Source organism: Salminus brasiliensis, chromosome 11 (genome assembly GCF_030463535.1).
Source record: "Salminus brasiliensis chromosome 11, fSalBra1.hap2, whole genome shotgun sequence".
Classification (NCBI taxonomy): Eukaryota; Metazoa; Chordata; class Actinopteri; order Characiformes; family Bryconidae; genus Salminus; species Salminus brasiliensis.
This window is the reverse complement of record NC_132888.1, coordinates 32,820,769-32,839,960: the sequence shown is the minus strand read 5'-3', so window position 1 is coordinate 32,839,960 and position 19,192 is coordinate 32,820,769. Positions and strand designations below refer to the sequence as shown.

The following is a 19,192-nucleotide window of genomic DNA, read 5'->3' as shown; positions in this document are numbered from 1 at the left end:
CTGTCAGTCACAGTCCCTTAGAAGCTTCTTAACTCTTCCACTTGATACTGCACTCCTGAATGGAGAAGAACAATGAACTCTCTATCATGTTGTTGAAGCCAATTTGCAAGGATTTTTTAATTGTGACATTGCACTATTATAATGAAGGAAGTGGCCATTGGAAGATGGGTAAATTGTGATAATAAATGGATGCACATGGTCAGCAACAATATATCAAGTTTGTGGATTTCAAGCAACGCTTCATTGGTGTTAACAGGGCCCAAAGTCTCCAAGAAAACATATCCCACACCAATACACCACCTCCACCAGCCTGGACTGTTGACCGAAGGAAGGTTGCATCTATGAATTCATGCTGTTTGTGCCAAATTCTGACCTGACCAGTTGTGTATGTCAGCAGAAATTGGATTTTTTTATTATATATATATATATATATATATAAATCAGTTTTCAACTGTCGGGGTCAGCCTGTGTCCACTGCAGTGTCAGCTTTCCGTTCTCAGCTGACTGAAGTGGGGTCTTTTGCTGTTGTAGCCCATGTGTTTGATGTGTTGTGCATTCTGAGCTGTTTTTGTGCTCTCCACACCTGTTGTATAGAGTGGTTATCTGAATCTGTAGCCTTTCAGTCAGCTCAGAGCAATCCGGCCATTGTCTGTTGACCTCACTAAGACATCTGTGTCAGCCAGTAGAACTGCCCGACCCTGGACGTTTTACCTTATTGTACCATTCTGAGTGACCTATACAGACGGTTCTGCATGTGAAATCCCAGATCAGCAGTTCCTTTTTTCGTCTTTTCCACATGTAGCAATAACACATTTTGTTATGTAGGTATTTATTAATTTTGCACAAAAACGGACTTTCTAGAACACAGTGCAGTTACTTCAACATCAGTAGCAATTTCCACAGCACAAATCTGATTACATTAAAAACTAAGAGTCATTATGCACAGCTGCTTCACCCTTGACTTGACGGGGCTCTGACACACCAAGCTGACTGTTGGCTTTGGCAGCGAGAGAGTTAAAAAATAAGTACTGAACGTGAACAACAGTGAAACGCAGACTATGGGAGAGCACAAGTACGGTAACTCTTTGACGCTAACTCTTTGACAACATTTTAAGCAGTTCTGCTTTGTATTTCCTAACACAAGAATAGTTTATAGTACTGTAAACAAACAATGTGAATTTGTAAAGCCATGTTATCATCAAGCTAATTAAACCTTTCAACTTTTTTTTCATATTAACACAAATGCACCAGCTGCACAGCTTTATACAGTCAAATGTGTTATTTCACTTAAGTAGCCTTTGTTTAACCAAATACCTTCACTATAATAATGCTAATTCACCCCATGGGCACCATGCTAACAGTGTTAAGTCCCCTTTCCCTCACACAGTTTTTAATACAATCATTGGTTTGTACTCAAATAACATTCTTTACTTTGTATTTTGTAGTAAATATTTCAATGTTCAGACTTTTCAATTTCAAAGTCTGGCTAAATATTTGTGGAGAAACCTGCCGAGCTGCCAAGCTCGATTACAAGTACTGACTACTGCCACCTCCTGGTATGGAGAGTTAGTTCTGTACACACAGGCGCATAAAGTACATAAGCAGCAGTTGCTGTTTGTTGTAACCTTTGTATGTTCAACTGCAGCTTTTCACAAAAGACCTGAAGAAGCAGTGAAGTGACGGAAGCCTTTATCAGTCAGCTTAGTGTCTCTGGGCCCTTAGAGAACCTTGGACCCTGGAGACCCTGCCCCTTTTCAAGCCTCACGCACCTGAGACCAGGTCAGGTGGCTGGCTGACGAGTGAGTGATTGACCCTTGCGGTGACTTTGGTCAGAGCAGGTTCCCACCTGGTTGACCTGAATTGTTGATGTCACCGCCACAGCATCGCCACAGCACCGGGGGAACCGGTTGGTGTGACCAGTCAGAGCTATCAGGAAAGGCAGGCATCTGTAGCAACAGGAGTAGAGGTTGGAGAGTGAAGCAGTCATTTATTTATTGGACTCATTTTTACATGTTTACGCCTTGAACACACAAGACACCAAGAGCTTCATACTGAGAGTCTCAGTGGAAACATATCACATTTACTGCTGATTAAAAATATTAGACAGTCATTAAAAATGCTAACCTATGTTTGACATGAGAGGTGTGGGGGTATTAGTGTTTTTTGTTTCTTGTTAACCTGCGTAATGTTTGTACATGTTAATCTTGGCACTCCGTGTTTGTAAGATGAGCTGGAAATGATGTTCTTTTGTTTAACAAAATGTGTGTGTGTGTGTGTTTCTCATTGCTTATTTATATGAGACAGTGGGTCTGTGTTCAATGGGGTTGGAAGCTCTTTGCTATCTCCTCCATGACGCTCAAGAACTTCTGGTCTTCCAGCTGTGAGCTGTGTGTCCAGGCCAGTGGCAGATGGGGCGAAACCATCTTCCGATCTGTCGCACATACACAGAGAAATGAGGTGCATTATGAACAAGCAGGCAATAAGCAGGTGTCATGGCTGCCTGTGTAGAGCTGACGGGAGCTAACTGGTGAGGTGTGGTGTTAAGTAAGTGGTTCTCTCCATGAATTAGGGGTGTACGATTGTCAATATCCATACAAGGGGCCCACACCCCCCTTATTAGGCCACTGATCTGGATTAGATAATGCAGCTGTAAAAAAAAAAAGACATGAGATAAAGGAACTAATGTGCTTATGCACATGACCTAATGACCTGCTTCAAGTGCTATGCTTGTGTACTGAGAGAGAGAGAATTTCACTGTGCTACAAGTCATTCTGAGGTCACTCTAGTCATGTCTGGCACCAAGCCCTGACTCCTACAGCTGCACTGGACTCCTGCCATTTCTCTTCTGCCACATCTATTCTCTCTCTCTTTTTTTCTCTCCATCTTCCTCGAACACATGTTCTTTTCCTCTTTCTTCCTCTTTTTATCACTTCTCCTCATCTCTCAGCTCTTTAACTCTGTCATCATTTCCTCCACCACCTTCTCTCTCTCCTCTTTTCTCTATACTGTTCTATAGACTGGTTAGGCAGGTCAAGAACTGTCACTAGTACTTGTCACAGAAGGTGACTATTCCAGTGTGTAATACATTCTCTAAACCATGCGCTATCATGGCTCCCTCTAAGCAGTAAAGCTGAGCAGTAAAGGGGAACTGTGGAGGTCAGGGCAAAATCTGGAACACCAAGAAGACTCTCAGACCGACATAAGCTGTATAGAAAGGCAAAGTAAAATCCCCATAGGACAGCAAAGAACCTGCAGACAAGTGTAGCTGACACAGCAGCGATGCACTGTGCACTGTTCCACTGTGCAGAGTTGAGTCATTAGGAATAAGCCTTGATCCATGAGGACGAATGTAAAGGAAGTAAAATGGGCTCCTTGGCCATAATCCCCATAGGTATGTTTGAAAAAGAAAAGCGAGCATTTATGAAAAGGACCCCTTTCCCAGTTTGTATGTATCCTTTGAGTGCGTGCATTCTCTTACCCTGGAAGAATCGGCCAGTTGGCTTGGTGGTAGCAGCCTCTGACAGCGCAAGCCAGACCACTGTGTCGGCCCCCTGCTCCGGTGTCCTCAAACGCTCCTTCATGGAGCGGTGGAAGTCCGGCATTGCATTTGCAATCACTGGTAAGACAGAAGAGAGCTGTCCTCAAAAGGCCTAGCTGTGTTGCACTGGATTATGGACATTTGCTGTTTTAAATATGACTCAGACACTGTTACTGTTTTCTTGGAGACTGATATATATGATATACTGATATATATATATGCATTTGTAAATATTGACATTACGCTGCATGCTTTTTATCAAATCTGCTTTCAAAAAAATATACATATATGAATATGCGTAAGTATGCATGTGTGTGTGTGTGTAAGACAGAGGGAGACAAATTACTTGGTGTGTCTACCCAACCAGGGTGCATGACTGAGAAGTGGATGTTGGTGTGTGCTTTAGCGAACTGTTCCGTCAGGACCACCTGCTGCCTCTGAAACACCAAAGCAACACCAAACAAACCCTCAGTAAAACACAATATTCCATATCAAGCATATGAGCATGTGCTATTGTGACTGAAAGCATAATCTCAGTGTGTGTGAACCAGGCACACCACTGTAACCTTGTGTGTATATGTATGTGTGTGTACCTTGTTTTGGGCATACACCATGGTGCCATCATACCTCCCTCTCTGGGACTGGAGGTTTCCTGTGCGCAGCTTTTGCACCAGCATCCCTCCTGATGTCACTGTAATCTAAAGAGACAGTCAAATGAATAAAATGTACTGTTATTGGTGTTGTTTATGTGGTTGTTGTTGTTATTACTGAGTGCCTAATGCACACACAACCAACCAATCAATTTACCCATCAATCAATCAATCAATCAATCAATCCAGCAACAAAGTAAAGATGCTCACCACTCGGGGGTCAGGGCTTTTCTCCAGCAGAGGAATGAGGCTCTTAATGAGGATGTACACAGCTAAGAGAGGGGAAAAAAGTATAGAAGCCAGTGGGCAGACAACTATAATATACTGTCTGAGTTTGTTAGTACAGACCAGGTGTGGTATTTTATGCCATGTAACCTAATTAATCTTAGTTTCGATTAGCTAAAACAACATAGTTCAGCTTAGTAGCATTTAAGCTGGAAACTAGGCCTGGAGTTGATTCTCTGACTGTAGGCATTTAGCAATTGAGTGTTGATTCTAAAGCTGCGTCTACACAGCCTGTCTGAACAATGCATCCTTTCACTAAACTAAAATAGAAACTTTCTAGTTAAAAAGTGGCTTTAAAAAAAAAAAAAAAACAAACAAAAAAAAACAGCTAGAGCTAAACAGACAAGCTAATGTAGCTACAGCTTTGGAAAAAAAAAATAAGAGACCACCCTCCATTATCTGGTTTTACTATTTATAGGCAAGCGAAATTAACATTTGCGTTATATATCATTAACCATGGACAACATTTCCCTTAAAATCCAAAAATCAAATATTGCTATTTAGAGCATTTATTTGCAGAAATTACAACTTTTTAAAAACCACTGCTCAAATGATGCAAAACAATATTATAATAATTATAATGCAAAAATGTTATCATTAAAATTTAAACAACACAGTACTTGATTAGAATTTTCAGAGCATTAAACAATCACTATGGTCAAATAACCTTGACTACCAATCACAGCTCTCATGTCTTGGCAGGCTCTCCACTAGTCTTTCATGTTGCTGTTGGGTGACTTTATGCCATTCATAGTCTGCCAATTCAGGAAACTCAGCTTTGTTTGATGAAATGCCTGGCAAAATCGGCTGCCATACATGTAGAGATACACATTTAAAAAAAAAAATTGGTGTGAAAAAAAAAGTGGTCTCTTGTTTTTTTTCCAGAGCTGTAGTATAAGTTGTCCTTGTAAGGTCAAAAGGGTTGCATAGGATATGCTTTGTCAACCCCCTAAAACACCTATGGCCCGCCGGGCTGGGTAGAAGTGTTATTACACATTTCTATTACCAAGAAACAGCCCCACCAGAGGTCCTGTAGTTACTGAGTAATACACATTAATGTGTAATAAGCCTTTCTGTGTTAAGAGATAATCATAATAGTGTATTATGCATGTTTACAGATCTTCTTTCTTATGGAATGAAATGAGAAAATTGTGTGAAATCAACTCAATTTCCATAACGTTTATAACTGGAATTGGAGTCAGCTCAGAAAGTCAAAAGTTCTGGTATTGAACAGCACTACGGCTAACTTAATACTGTGTTGAGTGTCTACACTACTACACTACACTAAACTACAGTATATTTACTAGGTTAAATGGCTGCATTTTTGTTGTTAATGTTCTGTAAAGCACGTTGAAAGCAAGATCAAGAGCAGGTCAGTAGAGTGGGTGTAATGAAAACCGAATCATGTTAGTTATAACAATTATCCGACATCCTGTTTGTGCACATGTGTGTTATTTTCTCACCAAGTGAGTTGCTGGCAAAACTCTTCTCCAGGCCCTCTGCGTTCACCTCCCTCTTAGTCATCATACAGCCTGCGTTGTTGATCTGCAGTATAACGGTACGATGCTCTGTCACATCTGCACATTAGGTAGATGCTTTACGACTCACTATTAATACAATAGGATGCAGTTTGGTCTCTCACCAGAACATTGAGGGTTTTGTATTTTTTCTTGAAGGCCTCTGCAAACTCCCACACTTTCTTGGTCTCAGACAGGTCCAAGATGTGCACGTAGATTTCCTGATGCCATTCACAGAAACAATGGGGACACGTTTTAGCACAGCAGCCAGCAGTCTTTCGTATGCACTCTTACAGGGGAACAGGCTAGTTACTAAAGCAAGTAATTGTAAAACAAGTGAACAAGTGAATCTTAAGATCAGAGCTGCAGCTAATACACACAGACATATAGGATTAAGAATAATGTTATTATTGTTGGCAGGAGAAGCAGACTTTTAATAGAAGACAATGTAAGTCATTTTGGAGCATTTCTATTGGTCCATTCAGCACAAAAATTGGACACGATGTAAAGAATAAATGCTGCACTCAAATGAAATGAATGGACCCAAATACAGAGCAAACCGTGCAGACTGAACATGCAAAGGCCTAAATGTGTGCTCTCACTTTATTTCCAGACTCCTTGACAATTTCAGCTCTGGCTTCCTCTGCCTTGTCCTTGTTTCTGCACACCATGTGGATCGTACCACCTAGGGGGCAGGGTCAACGTGTAAAGAATAGGCTACAGATCCACACACAAAAGAACCAGCTGTTACTCTGCATGTATTAAGGCTCTGTCTGTTTGCACACCCGCACAGTTAAGTACCTTTTTTTGCAATGGCCATGGCCGTTGCTTTGCCAATGCCGCTGTTAGCTCCAGTGATCATGAAGGATCGGCCTGCCGCCGACACTTCTAAATCTTTTTCCACAAAGCGCTTGGATGCTGCATCAAAGGAACCCCTGAAACACACACAATGAGCTTTTACTTGACATAGAAGTGTTAGGAAGATTATTAGTAACGTTCAGAGAATAGGAACCTGTGTGCAGAAGGACATCCTTGAGTAGGTCCAGCACCTGGATTCATGCAAAGGGGATACTCAATGCAAGTGACATTTAAGAGGTTCTGTTTATTTCCACCTCAGTGACTAAACAGGGCTCCCAGCTACATAATTTATTACAAGAGTGTGCTCCAAAGGCCTTCAGCTAAAACCTTCCCATTAAATGTCTTACTTGCAGGCTAGCTACTTAGCTAGTGAACTAGCAATTGTGTGTATCACACTTGATAGCTGTATTTTGACCTCTGAGTGAAATTCTAGGTGACAAAAATGGCTTGTCAACAGTCAAGAAATATTTTTAGCCTCGCTGAAAGGGGTATTATGTGTTTTTCTGATATGGCCTTATGGTATTATTAAGTCTTGTCACTGTAAGCCTAGGCCAAACCATGGTGATACTGTCTAGGTGCTTGGCGTCATCGCTTAGCTAATGAGGGTGAGCAAGTTTCTGTGATCTGACCAATTGTAGCAGTGCTCCCCCCCATGCTGTTTCTCAGGATCAATGAGCAGCTTTGTATTTGCGAGCCAGGAGTCACCGGGTGGAGGATAAAGGGCGCGAGGCGGCGCCGGGGGACGCGAGCTCCGATTCCGTAAATGCATGCACTGTTATTGTGAGTATTGTGCAGAGCTTAATGAGGCAGGGTTGCAGCCGGCCATGTCGGTGAACAAGAGAGTGAAACGCAAACAAAAGGAAGATTTAGACGAAGACAAAGAGAGAAAAGTAATACATACACTGCAGACATACACTGCAAGGGCTGAGAACGGAAAGGAGAAAGATGGACTGACTGACTGATTGCAAAATGGGTGAAGGAAGTGGCAGAAATTGGTCAAATAAGCAAGCATGTGTGGACTTTATAAATTAGAACGAATGGTTCGGGAGCCTTTACTAGATATTAATCATTTATCCATAAGGGTTTTCAACTGCCATTATTATCAAACTGTTCCCTGATATCGCACCTTGACCCCTCCTATCTCTCCAATTATTGCCTGTTTTATTGCGCCAAGCTTTTAGAGAACACTGTTGCCCTTTTTGAGTAAGAATAACAAGCACAAATGTTTTCAGTCTGAAACATCACAGCACAGAGTCAGTGCTGGCTGAGTCTGGACACTGATGTACTGGCTGCCTCAAAATGCACAGGGCTGCACAATATATCGTTTCAGCATCGTCGTCATAATGTGTGCATTAGTAGTCACACTGCAAGACGTGCGAAATTTCATTCTCATACCTACCAGAGGCAGATTATATCTACCCAGTATAATTTATTTTACTCCATCCTCGATACACTATATATATATATATATATATATATATATATATATATATGGAATTACATGTTGGATCACTGACTACTGAAGAAATCACAATATATTTTGAAAAAAAAACCCAAATAACAATATTGTACAGCCCTAAAAATGCAGCTTTTAATATTATTCATTTAATATTCAATAATATTTAATATTCATTATTCATTTATTTTTAAATGTACACACATGAACCCACACTGCCGGTTTAGATAGATAGGTATTAGCCTGGTTGTGATCTCACTTGACACACTTTTACCAATTTATTAGAGGAGTTCAAAACCTCACAGAAGAGCACAATGTGGTGTGCCACAAGGCTCTGCCTTAGGCCCCTTATTGTTCTCCCTTTATTTACCTGTCACACCACACAATTCACACTTTTGGCTACACAGTTTTACAGGGCAGCTTCGCTGAGTTAAACTTTTCATATTTTCACAGAATGTCAGAATGTGTTGCAGACATAAAGTCCTGAATGGTCAGGATGAAGTCCTGAGTATATCTGATGGCCAATGGATTAAGTGTAATTCATTCTTCACTTTTAATAGCTGTTCTATACACTAAGGGGAACAGCTAAAGATCTTGGTGTAAGCCTGGAGTTCTGCTTCATCATTTGAGTCCTATAGATGTATAAACTCTACGACTACATTATAACACTGGAGGAGCGCAAGACAGGCTAACCTTACACAGCGCTGAGAACCTAGTCGTTTCAGCTTCCATGTATTACTGTATTATGACTGGTTGGCCTGCTGTCTCGATTTTCCCTTCATTGCTAATCCATTGTCTATATGCACAGGTATTAAACATATGGAATTAATGTTGCTGTACTCATGAGAGGTAAAGTATGGGTATGAGTCAATCCACGTGCAAACAGGTTATATCTTTACTGTCTTTAGGTTTTCAGCACCAATGTGAAAACCTTCATACCCTAAACCCTAAAACTTCATGCTGCTTGGTCCAAATTCATCTGCTGAAGCGAATCAGATACCCACTGCTGTGAACCTCTCACTGTGACTTGACTAAGGCAGTAAATATATGACTAATGTTCTCAATGAGTGATGTAATAATCTAAAAAATGAAATATCCTAGTCGGGTCAATCCCACACAAAAAGTGTGCATTCCCAGAAAAATGTAGGCTAATACAGAATGTGAAAAATATAAAATCTTTACCCAGAATAATTTACATTCATTTTATTTTAGGTTATAGCTGAGCAGTGGATATATACAAATTCATACTCATTGTCTATATCAGTGTGCATGGTCACCACAGAGCCACAGTTCAAAACCTCAGAAATCAGTTCACACTTTAAAAAAAGGCCTAATGTGGACGCAATCATTTATTAATTATAAAGTATTATAAATGAATATTTGAATAGAGTAAAATGCCTTGTCCCCTCGTGCCACCAAAGCAGCTCTGACCTGTCACATATCCAGAATTCACATATTTCAACCATTTGTGCTATAATAGTTCTTCTGTGGGATCAGACCAGATGAGCTGGCCTCCGATCACCACATGCATCAATGAGACTTGGGTGCCCAAGACCCTGATGCTGGCTCACTGGTTGTCCTTCCATGGAGATACTGACCACTAAAAACCTATCTAGACATCACAGTTTGACCCTTTCCCATTTTTCCTGCCTCCAACACATCAGCTTCAGACTGTTCTCTTGCTACCTAATATGTAGATCTCACCACTGGTCAGTGTATATTAAAGCTTTAGGACTGCAGGTTTTTTTTATGTATAGCAATTATAGAAATGATAATACAAAAATCCAGCAGCTGAAGGTGATTAGATGCTGTTAGGCGGTATCATCTGGTGAAGGTTAGTGAGTTGCACGGTTAGTCTGGGTTCTTACTTGGTAAATTCGGTGAGTCCTTTGAGGAACCACGCTGAGTTCCGGTACAGAGACATGGCCACTAAGAACTCTTTCCCGCGCGCTCGGTCACCCGCTCTCACAGTCCACACCCGCCGCTCTTTTAACGGCCACCAGAGTCACGTGGCCACTCGCCAAACACACAAGCCTGCGCCTCAGACACTCGCAGTGGTCCACTGCCGCCCAGTGGTCGGAAACAGTCAGTATAAATATAAAAGGAGATGAGCTCTGAAACGAATAAGCTGCCAAAACACCCGGGCTGATATGAGGCACATATGGCACAGGGCCTGAGCTTGCACGCAACGCTCTACAGCACCTGCGCTGTAAACCCAGTCCTGAGAGCGAGCGGGACAGTATCTTATCAGAGGCCTGGAGGAAGGAGGGAGCAGGCAGGCGCTGGGACACACTGTCAACACAGTGGACATGCGAAATATATCCACACTGAGAGCACACGATGGTGAGTTGTGTAAGGTCCAAAGACCTAGACCGGATCATCTCCTAACTCTTCTGGGCTTGTTTTTAAGCGTGGCCTACATGCGCTTCACTTCCCAAGACAGCAGCAGCAGCAGCAGCAACAGCAGCACGCGCTCTGTTCATTTTTGACTGCAAACCAATAAAGCATAAGCAACCTGTGCTGCAGCATTGGACTACTTTAGTGCGACCAAACCAGCAGCAAGACGCCTCAGAGCTGGCCTTTAGTCATTACTTGTGTGTGTGTGTTTGTGTGTGTGTATGTGTAAGGGAGAGAGAGAGAGATAGTGGAAGAAAGGGAGTGGGAGAGGGAAAGACAGAGAGACACAGAGAGAGAGAGACAGACATGTCTTTGTTTGGTTTTCTTGCGATGTCTGCTCTTGGCAACAGCAGGCAAAAAAGCATTTGTACGCTGGAGTTGCATATGTGTGTGTGTGCTCTGAGTGTGTGTAGTGTGTTGGAGAATAGGCCTACTTTCTCTCTTGCCCTCTCTCCTACCTGTGCGCGCATTGGCCCGGGCAGTGGTGGAAATGACTAACCAGGGCCCTCCTTGGACGGAAAAAAGGAAACATTGTCTGTTATTAAATAAATAAATTAATTAATTAATAGAAATTTCATTTTCCATTATAAGTTCTGATCATCTGCTTGTTGGTTCCGTTGATCTATTGATTTTTCCCCCTTTGACTTTCATTCCTTGGGAGGGGGAGCTATGGTGCCATGTTCTTGTGTGTACGTGTGCAGTTTTGTTCCATAACCTAAAGCAAAACTGAATTCAGTAGTAAGATAATATTAATAAATGCAACATATAGTTTTTACAGCATCATTCTATCCAACACCAAAAAGCTATGCACCATCAAATGGGCTTCTTTGGAGAGTTGTAATTGTCCCATTAGTTTCTCATTGAGTCTCTCTGCCATGATCGAATGGAGGTCCAGAAGACAGTGAAAGAAAGGCATTCCAACTGCCTGGAATAGCAAGGCCAATTCTGCGGCCTTTGCTGCACACCGAAGACCTCTAGGTTTCAGATCAAGAGGTCACTATGAGATGATAGCTGATAGAAGAATTCCTGCTTTTACTTCCTTTTAGATGTGGTAAACAGTTTAAACCATCCCAATTTTTAATGTTAGAAAACTATTGGAACAGATGACTGACAGCTGTTTGTTGTTGTCTAGGTGTGCCTTCTTCCCTTAAAAAGCCCATGTCCCGTCTGTTACCAAAGAATAGCCCCACGTCCCTTCAGTTACTGAGGAATACGCTTTAGTGTGTGATAGATCTGAATGTCCACTATTTGAGCCCTGGGTTATAAATGTGATGTTTCGCATTGTTGTTGGAAAACGATAAACCAACATGAAGACCAGAGAATTTCTCTATGGAAGCAAGCCACTTTGAAGCTGAAACAAGAGCACTACAGAAGCACTTGAGCCACACAGCCAATATAGCAATCATTAGTGTCCTGAAAAAGAAAGACACTGCTGGTTTACTAGCAACCAGACATTGAATAGATCAGCCAGGATGAACTTATCACTATCCACTGTTCAAAGAAGTCTTTGAGAGCAAAATATAGAGGCCACATCACAAGATGCAAACCTTTGTGTATTTTGCCTTTTAATTTGACACAAAGTGTCTTCATTTCTGCACAGCAACCAAACTCGTAAAGAAATCTGATCTGATTTTTGTGGTATTGGAATACTAACAACACTCTTTTAACCACCCTGGATACCATAGTGGTCAAATAGCACCTTGATTAGCATAGCATCCTCCTAGCAACACCCTGGCAGCCATCATTTATGGCTAACAACTAGCTAGCACCACCCTACTAACGAGCTAACAACAACCAAGCAATGGTCTTGCAACCATCTAGGACACAGTATCAACTGCTTAGCAACAGCATAGCAACCATCTAGCTAAGACATAGAACCACTTCGGAACTATAGCTAGTGAATCTTCTGTCAACAAGAACTTAATAATATGTGGAATAAGTGGAATATTTATAATACTATTATAATACTTTCAATACAAGTTTGATTCTGTTAAATAAAAATCAACATCAGACACGTGCATTTTGTAATTCTCAGAAATCATTAGCAATCATTTGACTTTGAAGGCCTATCATGCTCTCCACTGTTATCAAGTACATTTTAACACAGATCTATATTTGATCCAGTGAGGGCGGACTAGCAAACTCCCCCTCCGATATGTGCCCAGTCAAGCCGCTCATTTTCCATACTGCTGCTGACGCAACATCAGCTCCTGGCTTCAATGCACCAGTCTGACGCCAGTGATGGCCAGCACCACAACAAAGCGATCTACCCACCCTGGACAGAGCAAGACCATTTGCTCCCTTGGCCCTCTAGCTGCAGATGGCTTGCAGCATGATGATCGCTGGGATTCTAACCAGATCATACCTCTGATCATAGTGACAGCGCCTTAATCCGCTGGACCACCCAGGGCAACCCATTTTATCATGTTGGCCTTCTGTCTGTGCTGTTGTCCTCTTTTACCAACAGTGTGTGGTTAACAACGTCATTTCTGCTGTAGATGCACTTCCTCCTGCTGTTTAATCGTCAGGGCAGACTCCGGCTGCAGAAGTGGTTCATTCCACTCAGCGAGCACGAGAAAAAAAAGATCATCAGCGAAATGACCCTCACTGTGCTAGCCCGACCTCTGAAGGCCTGCAGCTTCTTACAGTGGAGGAACCTAAAGATTGTCTATAGAAGGTCAGCAGTCACTGTTAGGTCCTTCTCTCTCTCCATCTCTCTTTTCTTGCTCTCCTAGTGAGCATTAAAATGACCAAGTTAATCAATGACCTAGCCTTTGCTTTATTGCGCACACACACATACACACACACAAATTAGTGTTTGGCACTAATGACTAAGTCTCCACTGTCCAGAGATCATTGTTTATTCATTTGCTGAATCATCCTCAGTTGTCACTGCACACCATGCCATCCCCCCTATTGATCTGTGTCACATTTGCACAACCTACATTCAAAACACACAAGTGCTCACAACACCCACGGTTAGACTGTGACTCTACACTCATGACCATATTAATATAAACACCTTGTAACTCCACAGACAGAGGCTTCAGACCATCTGTTGATGCACAGTTTGTCTGAGACACCCTTTGCCCCTCTTTAGCGGTCAGATTCTGACCACAGAGCTGCTCTCTGATAGGTCTTTGGGCCACTCTCAGTCTAGCAGTGACACCGATATGTGGAAGAGCCCCAACATCAGCACTGTACCTGCTGTAATGTCAGTGTCACTGCCAGCCACTTGCTTGAACGTGCACCTTTTGACCTTTGACACTTATCCCTTTAGGTATGCCAGTCTGTTTTTCTGCTGTGGTTTGGAGGATCAAGACAATGAGCTGCTGACACTAGAGCTCCTTCAAAGATATGTTGAGCTGCTGGATCAGTACTTTGGCAATGTGAGTAGTTTGATTTTTGAAACACACTGAACAGTTTAATCAGGGTGTCTAAGTTAAGACTAAACAAACGGAGCGGTCAGTACTCTCTAAGGTTCTACATAATCTTGAAAAAGGTTCTTGTAGCAGTAGTGGAATCCTATTTTTTGTGCTATACAAAACCCTGTGTTTAAAGTTCTGTAATTAACCACTTTTAATATGTTCTCCTTATTGTATTTGAAGAACCAGGAAAGAACTGTTGTGGTTCTATATCGACCTGTTGCCTTTATGAAAGAACTCTTGAAGATTCCCTTATTTTTAATGCTGACTGTGATGTTAGTTGTGGAAGCCATGTCAGTTAGTTGTTGTTTTGTTTTTAAGTGGTGGTAGTGTACGCCAGTGGTGCGTTCAGTGCTATACGTGTGTGTATGTGTGTGTCTGTTATAGGTCTGTGAGCTGGATATTATTTTTAACTTTGAAAAGGCTTACTTTATCCTGGATGAGTTTATCATTGGTGGAGAGGTTCAGGAGACATCTAAATTATGCTTGGCCAGATCTATGGAGGAGGCAGATGCAGTTCAGGAGGTAAATACACACATATACACACACCAGTTTTAATTTTGTTGAAAACTATGATGAAAAATGTATGGACGACCTATTTTCCACGACTATCTATCTGTCCAGTGATCAGCATATAAACTTTAAACTAGCCGAACCACACTGTATTCGTGTTTCCACCCCTCCCCATGTTCACTGACAATGTCCTAAAATCTCAAAAATTACATTTTCTAAATTGTGGTGAAACAGAGAACAAACTACAATCAATATATTCGTTAGGGTTCCCGACCTTTCCATTTCACAGAGTACATTTCATCAAAACAGTCGTAATGCTGCAGCAGGCCCCGAAGACAGTAAGGGGCCGTCTTTAAAGTGCAAACACTCTTTAAGAAACATAAACACACACAAAGATAAGGAGCCTGTTGGTGTTTGTTATGAAGTCTTGAAAACTTGCAAGCGCCAAAACTTGCAAGTACCCAAGCTAATGTTGCCTTCAGATTTCTGGAGACAGGTTGTGTTAACAGTGTATGTTAACAATGTTTACTTTGACTTATATTTTATATATATTTCATGTTTAGCTGTTCAGTGAGACAGCAATTCTTACAGCCTCCATAGCATTACGAATAGTGCTGAATTATTAACGAAACTAAGGTGCAGCAAGGGGATACATATGAACACAGTTTATCTTTGCAGAGAGTAGGAGTACACCCTCAGCCACAGTGAAGCCGTATTGAATGTACACCCTTGCCAAAGTGTGTCTGTCAATGAAATCCCAGCATTTTCGTGTGAAATAAATGCTAAATGTTTTGAAGACAAAAGTATTGAATTATTTGTTATTCATAAAGTGTATAAATAAATGAAACATAGTTATTTTAAAATATTAACCACACATATGACCTAAAATAGTAAAAAACCCTTAATGCAAAATTAGATTTTAGAAATTGAATTGACTAAAACTTGACTATTTTGTTTTGTGTTCATCAACTAAAATAATGACTAAATTACTAAAATATGACTAAAGCTAAAATAGATTTTAGTGAAAAGACTAAATCAAATTCCCCTCCCAAAATTCATACTGACACACACACATACACACACACATACACATACAAACAGGATGTCATTATATATTTACTTATTTTCCCCCTTGTGGAGATGTGCTGTCCTGTGCACAGTGTGTGGTCTGCGTGGGCTGTATGGAGCTGCAGCTGAGACAGGGGGATGTTTTAAAAAGTACATGTTAAACTGACGTCATATTTCCATTAGTGCGTTTGTGTATTGAGGTCAGTTTGTGTAGAAATATGTTTTTTATTTTAGAGATCAGTAGTGCAGTCTTCAGGTCAGGCTATAGCAGCAAACCTGGCTGTGTCAAAATAATATCGTGGTAGTATATTGCCAACCCCCTGTCACTGTACAGTATAACGTTAACATTGACTGACACGTCATCACATCTCCTATCAAATTCTCTGCAGGTGAGAATGTGTGTGTGGGTGTCTGTGGGATATGTGGGATTGCCTGTTTTCTCACTCATAGGGCAAACACGATGAAAATGCAGAGGCATGGTCAGTTGATATAAAAAAAGGAAATGTGGGTGTGTTATATATATATATCTCATATATCACACAATCATACATTTTAAATTTCGTTTTGCAGATTCACACATTAGTGATTGGTGCCAGGCAACATGACAGTATTCTGCAGCCTCTCATGCAGTGTGTTTTCTGATTGTTTGCAGACAGTGGACAAGAATGAAAACAGACCCACTTACTGAAGATCCACATCACCATGTGAGGTCCATGAAAATGTGAGGCCTCAGCTCTCTGACTGCGAGGAACCTTGCTCAAATCAAATGCTCAGAACATTACTCAGGATGCCATATTAAACTATGCATTTAATTCTACATGATCTGGAAACAGTTGCTGTAATGGATTATCTACCATTTTTCCATTTAAAGATGTTGACAGAGGTGTCAAAAGTTAGCACATTAGCACTGTTGCTGCTTTCATTTGTAATCATTTGTATACTGAACTGAAATGCTTAAAAACTTTAGCAAGATTGTATGCCAAGTAGTTCTGCAGCTGGCAAAAAAATGAAAAGACAGGAGTTATGATGTTTTAATGTGACAGGGACAATAAACACTCACTTTATTAGGAACACTATGCTACACTGGGCCAATCTTTGCTCAGCTTCAGTTGGTTTCATGGCTGCGTCATGTAATCCCTGCAGATTTTTCAGGTGCAAGAACAGTGAACCTATTGTCATCTTCACATAACCAGTTTGGGATGACTTATCATGCTGGATGCAAATTGTGGTCCAGGAGGGATGCACATGGTCAGCAACACAAATACACAAATTGGCTGTGGCATTCAAGTGATCTAAAATACGCCAGGAAAACATTTCCCAAATTTTGACTCTACCTTTTGTGTGCCTTAGCAGAAATCGAGAATCATCAGACCAGACTATATTTATTTATGTCCCTGGTGAGCCTGTGCCCACTGCAGCCTCAGCTTTCTGTTCTTGGCTGACAGTGGGCATCCATGTGTTGTTGTTCTGTCCTGGCACCAAAGTGGTGGAACAAAAGTCCCCTGGATGTCCGAGTCATTCGCTGTCTTCAAACGCAGGCTGAAGACCCACCTCTTCCAAAAGTACTAAGACAGAGTGTAGCATATGTTGAGTATTGTGGTCTTCGTACTGACTTTTGTATTTAGTAGCGTCTAAGCTACAAACTAGCTATGATTATTTTCTCAGTAAACACTCAGTAAGCACTTTTGTAAGTCGCTCTGGGTAGAATCGTCTGCTAAATGTCTTTAATGTAATTGTAAATGGCCCATTCACTTCAAGGTTTGATGTGTTATACGTTCTGACATGCTTCTCTACTCACCAAAATTGTACTGTAACCAAACCAGCCAACTCAAACCAGTCTGCCCATTGTCTGTTGACCTCTCGCACTAATAATTTGCATTGATGTCTGCAGATCTGCCGCTCATTAGATGTGTTTGTTTTAGTTCACCATTCTAAATAAACTCTAGAGACTGTTGTGCTGAAAACCTCAGGAGATTAACAGTTCTAGAAATGCTCAAACCAAACCAGCCATGTGGCACCAACAGTCACGCCACGCTCAAAATCCCTGAGATCCCATTCTGATGAAGCTGGGATGCTGGTCTGCATTGCGCTGCTCACAGTATCTGTTAATCATTGGTCCCACTTTTACATCAAATTCTACTTGTGTTGTTGTAAAAGATGTACTGTTATATGCAATGTTAAAAAAAACAGTTGACATATGTACTATTATTCCACACAACAGCCTGCATGGCTGCCTAGCTTTCAGGCCAAATGCTTTTCATCATCAAACAATATCTCAGACATCAGGCAGTGTCTTCTTAACCGTAAGTGTATTAGCTTTCTATAATGTAGCTTTCAGATGCCTGGTTTCTTTCTCCACTGTGGGGAAATATAGTGCCTTGAGTTTCTCTAGACAGCAGCATTTCCCATTAAAGCACTCTGAATGACTTTGTTTACATCCAATTAATTAAGCAATTAAATGTATACATTTGGTGGAATTGCCGTTTGAAGAACTTGCTCTCTGAAATACTCAACAGACATTAACCATGAACGTAATCTTATGTTGTGCAACATCTTATGCTATTTTACTACATTTCACACCACAGCACAACAATATGAATTAATATTAATGAGCTAATTAAACCCTCAGTTTTTGCAGACCCCGCTGGAAGCTTAACCCCTTAACGTCTAAGGTGTATTATCCAGTAACTACAGGTATATATAAACTGATGGGGCCATTTTATTTGGTAATAATAAAAAATCTAATTAAATAAGTTTGCAATAACACTTTTGGCCCACCGGCAGGCCATAGGCTGTTTAAGTTAAGTGGTTAAGTGCTTTCTTCTAACAGCCGCTCTGAATAGGTTCTTGAGTAGGTACTCTGGCATCACGCACAGTAAAGCTGGTGCTGTTGGTGGTTCTGAGTTTGTGCAGCAATGAGAGACATTACACAATTAAAGGAACATGATGCGAGCAAAGTCTTTATTTACCTCTATCACGTCACACATTACCGAATGCACCAAACACGGCTGTCGGAAGCTACAGGCGAACCTATTCCACTGAGCATGGGAGAGAAAGTGTGTGTGAGGGGGAGGTGCAAGCCGTTGACAGAGGCTCTGACGTTTTACAGGGTTGTAACCACTACGCAGTTCAAAGGATAACAAGTAAGAGACCCGGAAACACGTAGGCTAGGTTACTCTCAATGTGACTCAAAGTGCTAAAAGAGAACAAAACGGAGACAAAAAGCTGAAATGCTACATTGACTAAACTCGATTGCATGTTTTCCTTTGTTCAAAATACTTTATTATACTTTATTATAGTCACTTTTAAACAATATAGAATATGTGTATTAGAGAAAGGTCTACATTCCTGGCACTGTTTTTCCATTAATGTCTGTTTCGTCTGTGTCTTCGCTCTCGGGATTCAGGTAGTTCAGGATTTTCAGCAGTGTCTCTTCATCGGAATTCTCGCCGGCTTCTTCTTGTTCTGGCTGTCTGTTTTCGGGC

The 19,192-nt window shown here is 41.2% G+C and overlaps 4 protein-coding genes across 4 annotated transcripts in view; 2 read left to right on the top strand and 2 right to left on the bottom strand.

Moving 5' to 3' along the window:
- Window positions 1-19,192, top strand: part of serpine2 (serpin peptidase inhibitor, clade E (nexin, plasminogen activator inhibitor type 1), member 2) — a 61,683-nt gene that overhangs the window by 28,908 nt on the left and 13,583 nt on the right. The window lies entirely within an intron of this gene.
- dhrs12la (dehydrogenase/reductase 12-like a) lies at window positions 813-10,256 on the bottom strand. The gene is made up of 10 exons (XM_072690664.1): window positions 10,173-10,256; window positions 6,792-6,925; window positions 6,593-6,675; window positions 6,116-6,211; window positions 5,937-6,018; window positions 4,399-4,460; window positions 4,132-4,236; window positions 3,885-3,975; window positions 3,479-3,616; window positions 813-2,431 (listed from the first exon to the last, which is right to left on the bottom strand). Exons 1-10 carry the CDS (start codon window positions 10,226-10,228, stop codon window positions 2,316-2,318), a joined length of 963 nt encoding a protein of 320 aa, XP_072546765.1. The 5' UTR covers window positions 10,229-10,256; the 3' UTR covers window positions 813-2,315.
- ap1s3a (adaptor related protein complex 1 subunit sigma 3a) lies at window positions 6,660-16,494 on the top strand. Its single transcript, XM_072690665.1, has 5 exons — window positions 6,660-6,695; window positions 13,200-13,378; window positions 13,982-14,090; window positions 14,514-14,651; window positions 16,360-16,494. The coding sequence occupies exons 1-5, from the start codon at window positions 6,660-6,662 to the stop codon at window positions 16,393-16,395; spliced, it is 498 nt and encodes a 165-aa protein (XP_072546766.1). The 3' UTR covers window positions 16,396-16,494.
- Window positions 18,641-19,192, bottom strand: part of scg2a (secretogranin II a) — a 4,784-nt gene continuing 4,232 nt past the window's right edge. The window contains exon 2 of the mRNA XM_072690663.1: window positions 18,641-19,192. This exon is cut by the window's right edge and continues 1,819 nt beyond it. Coding sequence (XP_072546764.1) covers window positions 19,048-19,192 — 145 coding nt within the window. The 3' untranslated portion in view covers window positions 18,641-19,047.

Bases quoted from the DNA above. Each gene is read 5' to 3' on its own strand.
- dhrs12la (XM_072690664.1), bottom strand. From the start codon at position 10,228: ATGTCTCTGTACCGGAACTCAGCGTGGTTCCTCAAAGGACTCACCGAA. The intron at 6,926-10,172 runs GTAAGAACCCAG...TGTGTGTTTCAG, and splicing joins GGACTCACCGAATTTACCAA to GGGTTCCTTTGATGCAGCAT. The intron at 4,461-5,936 runs GTGAGAAAATAA...CCCCTCTCTTAG, and splicing joins TTTTGCCAGCAACTCACTTG to CTGTGTACATCCTCATTAAG.
- ap1s3a (XM_072690665.1), top strand. From the start codon at position 6,660: ATGTGGATCGTACCACCTAGGGGGCAGGGTCAACGT. The intron at 6,696-13,199 runs GTAAAGAATAGG...TTTCTGCTGTAG, and splicing joins CTAGGGGGCAGGGTCAACGT to ATGCACTTCCTCCTGCTGTT. The intron at 14,091-14,513 runs GTGAGTAGTTTG...TGTCTGTTATAG, and splicing joins TGGATCAGTACTTTGGCAAT to GTCTGTGAGCTGGATATTAT.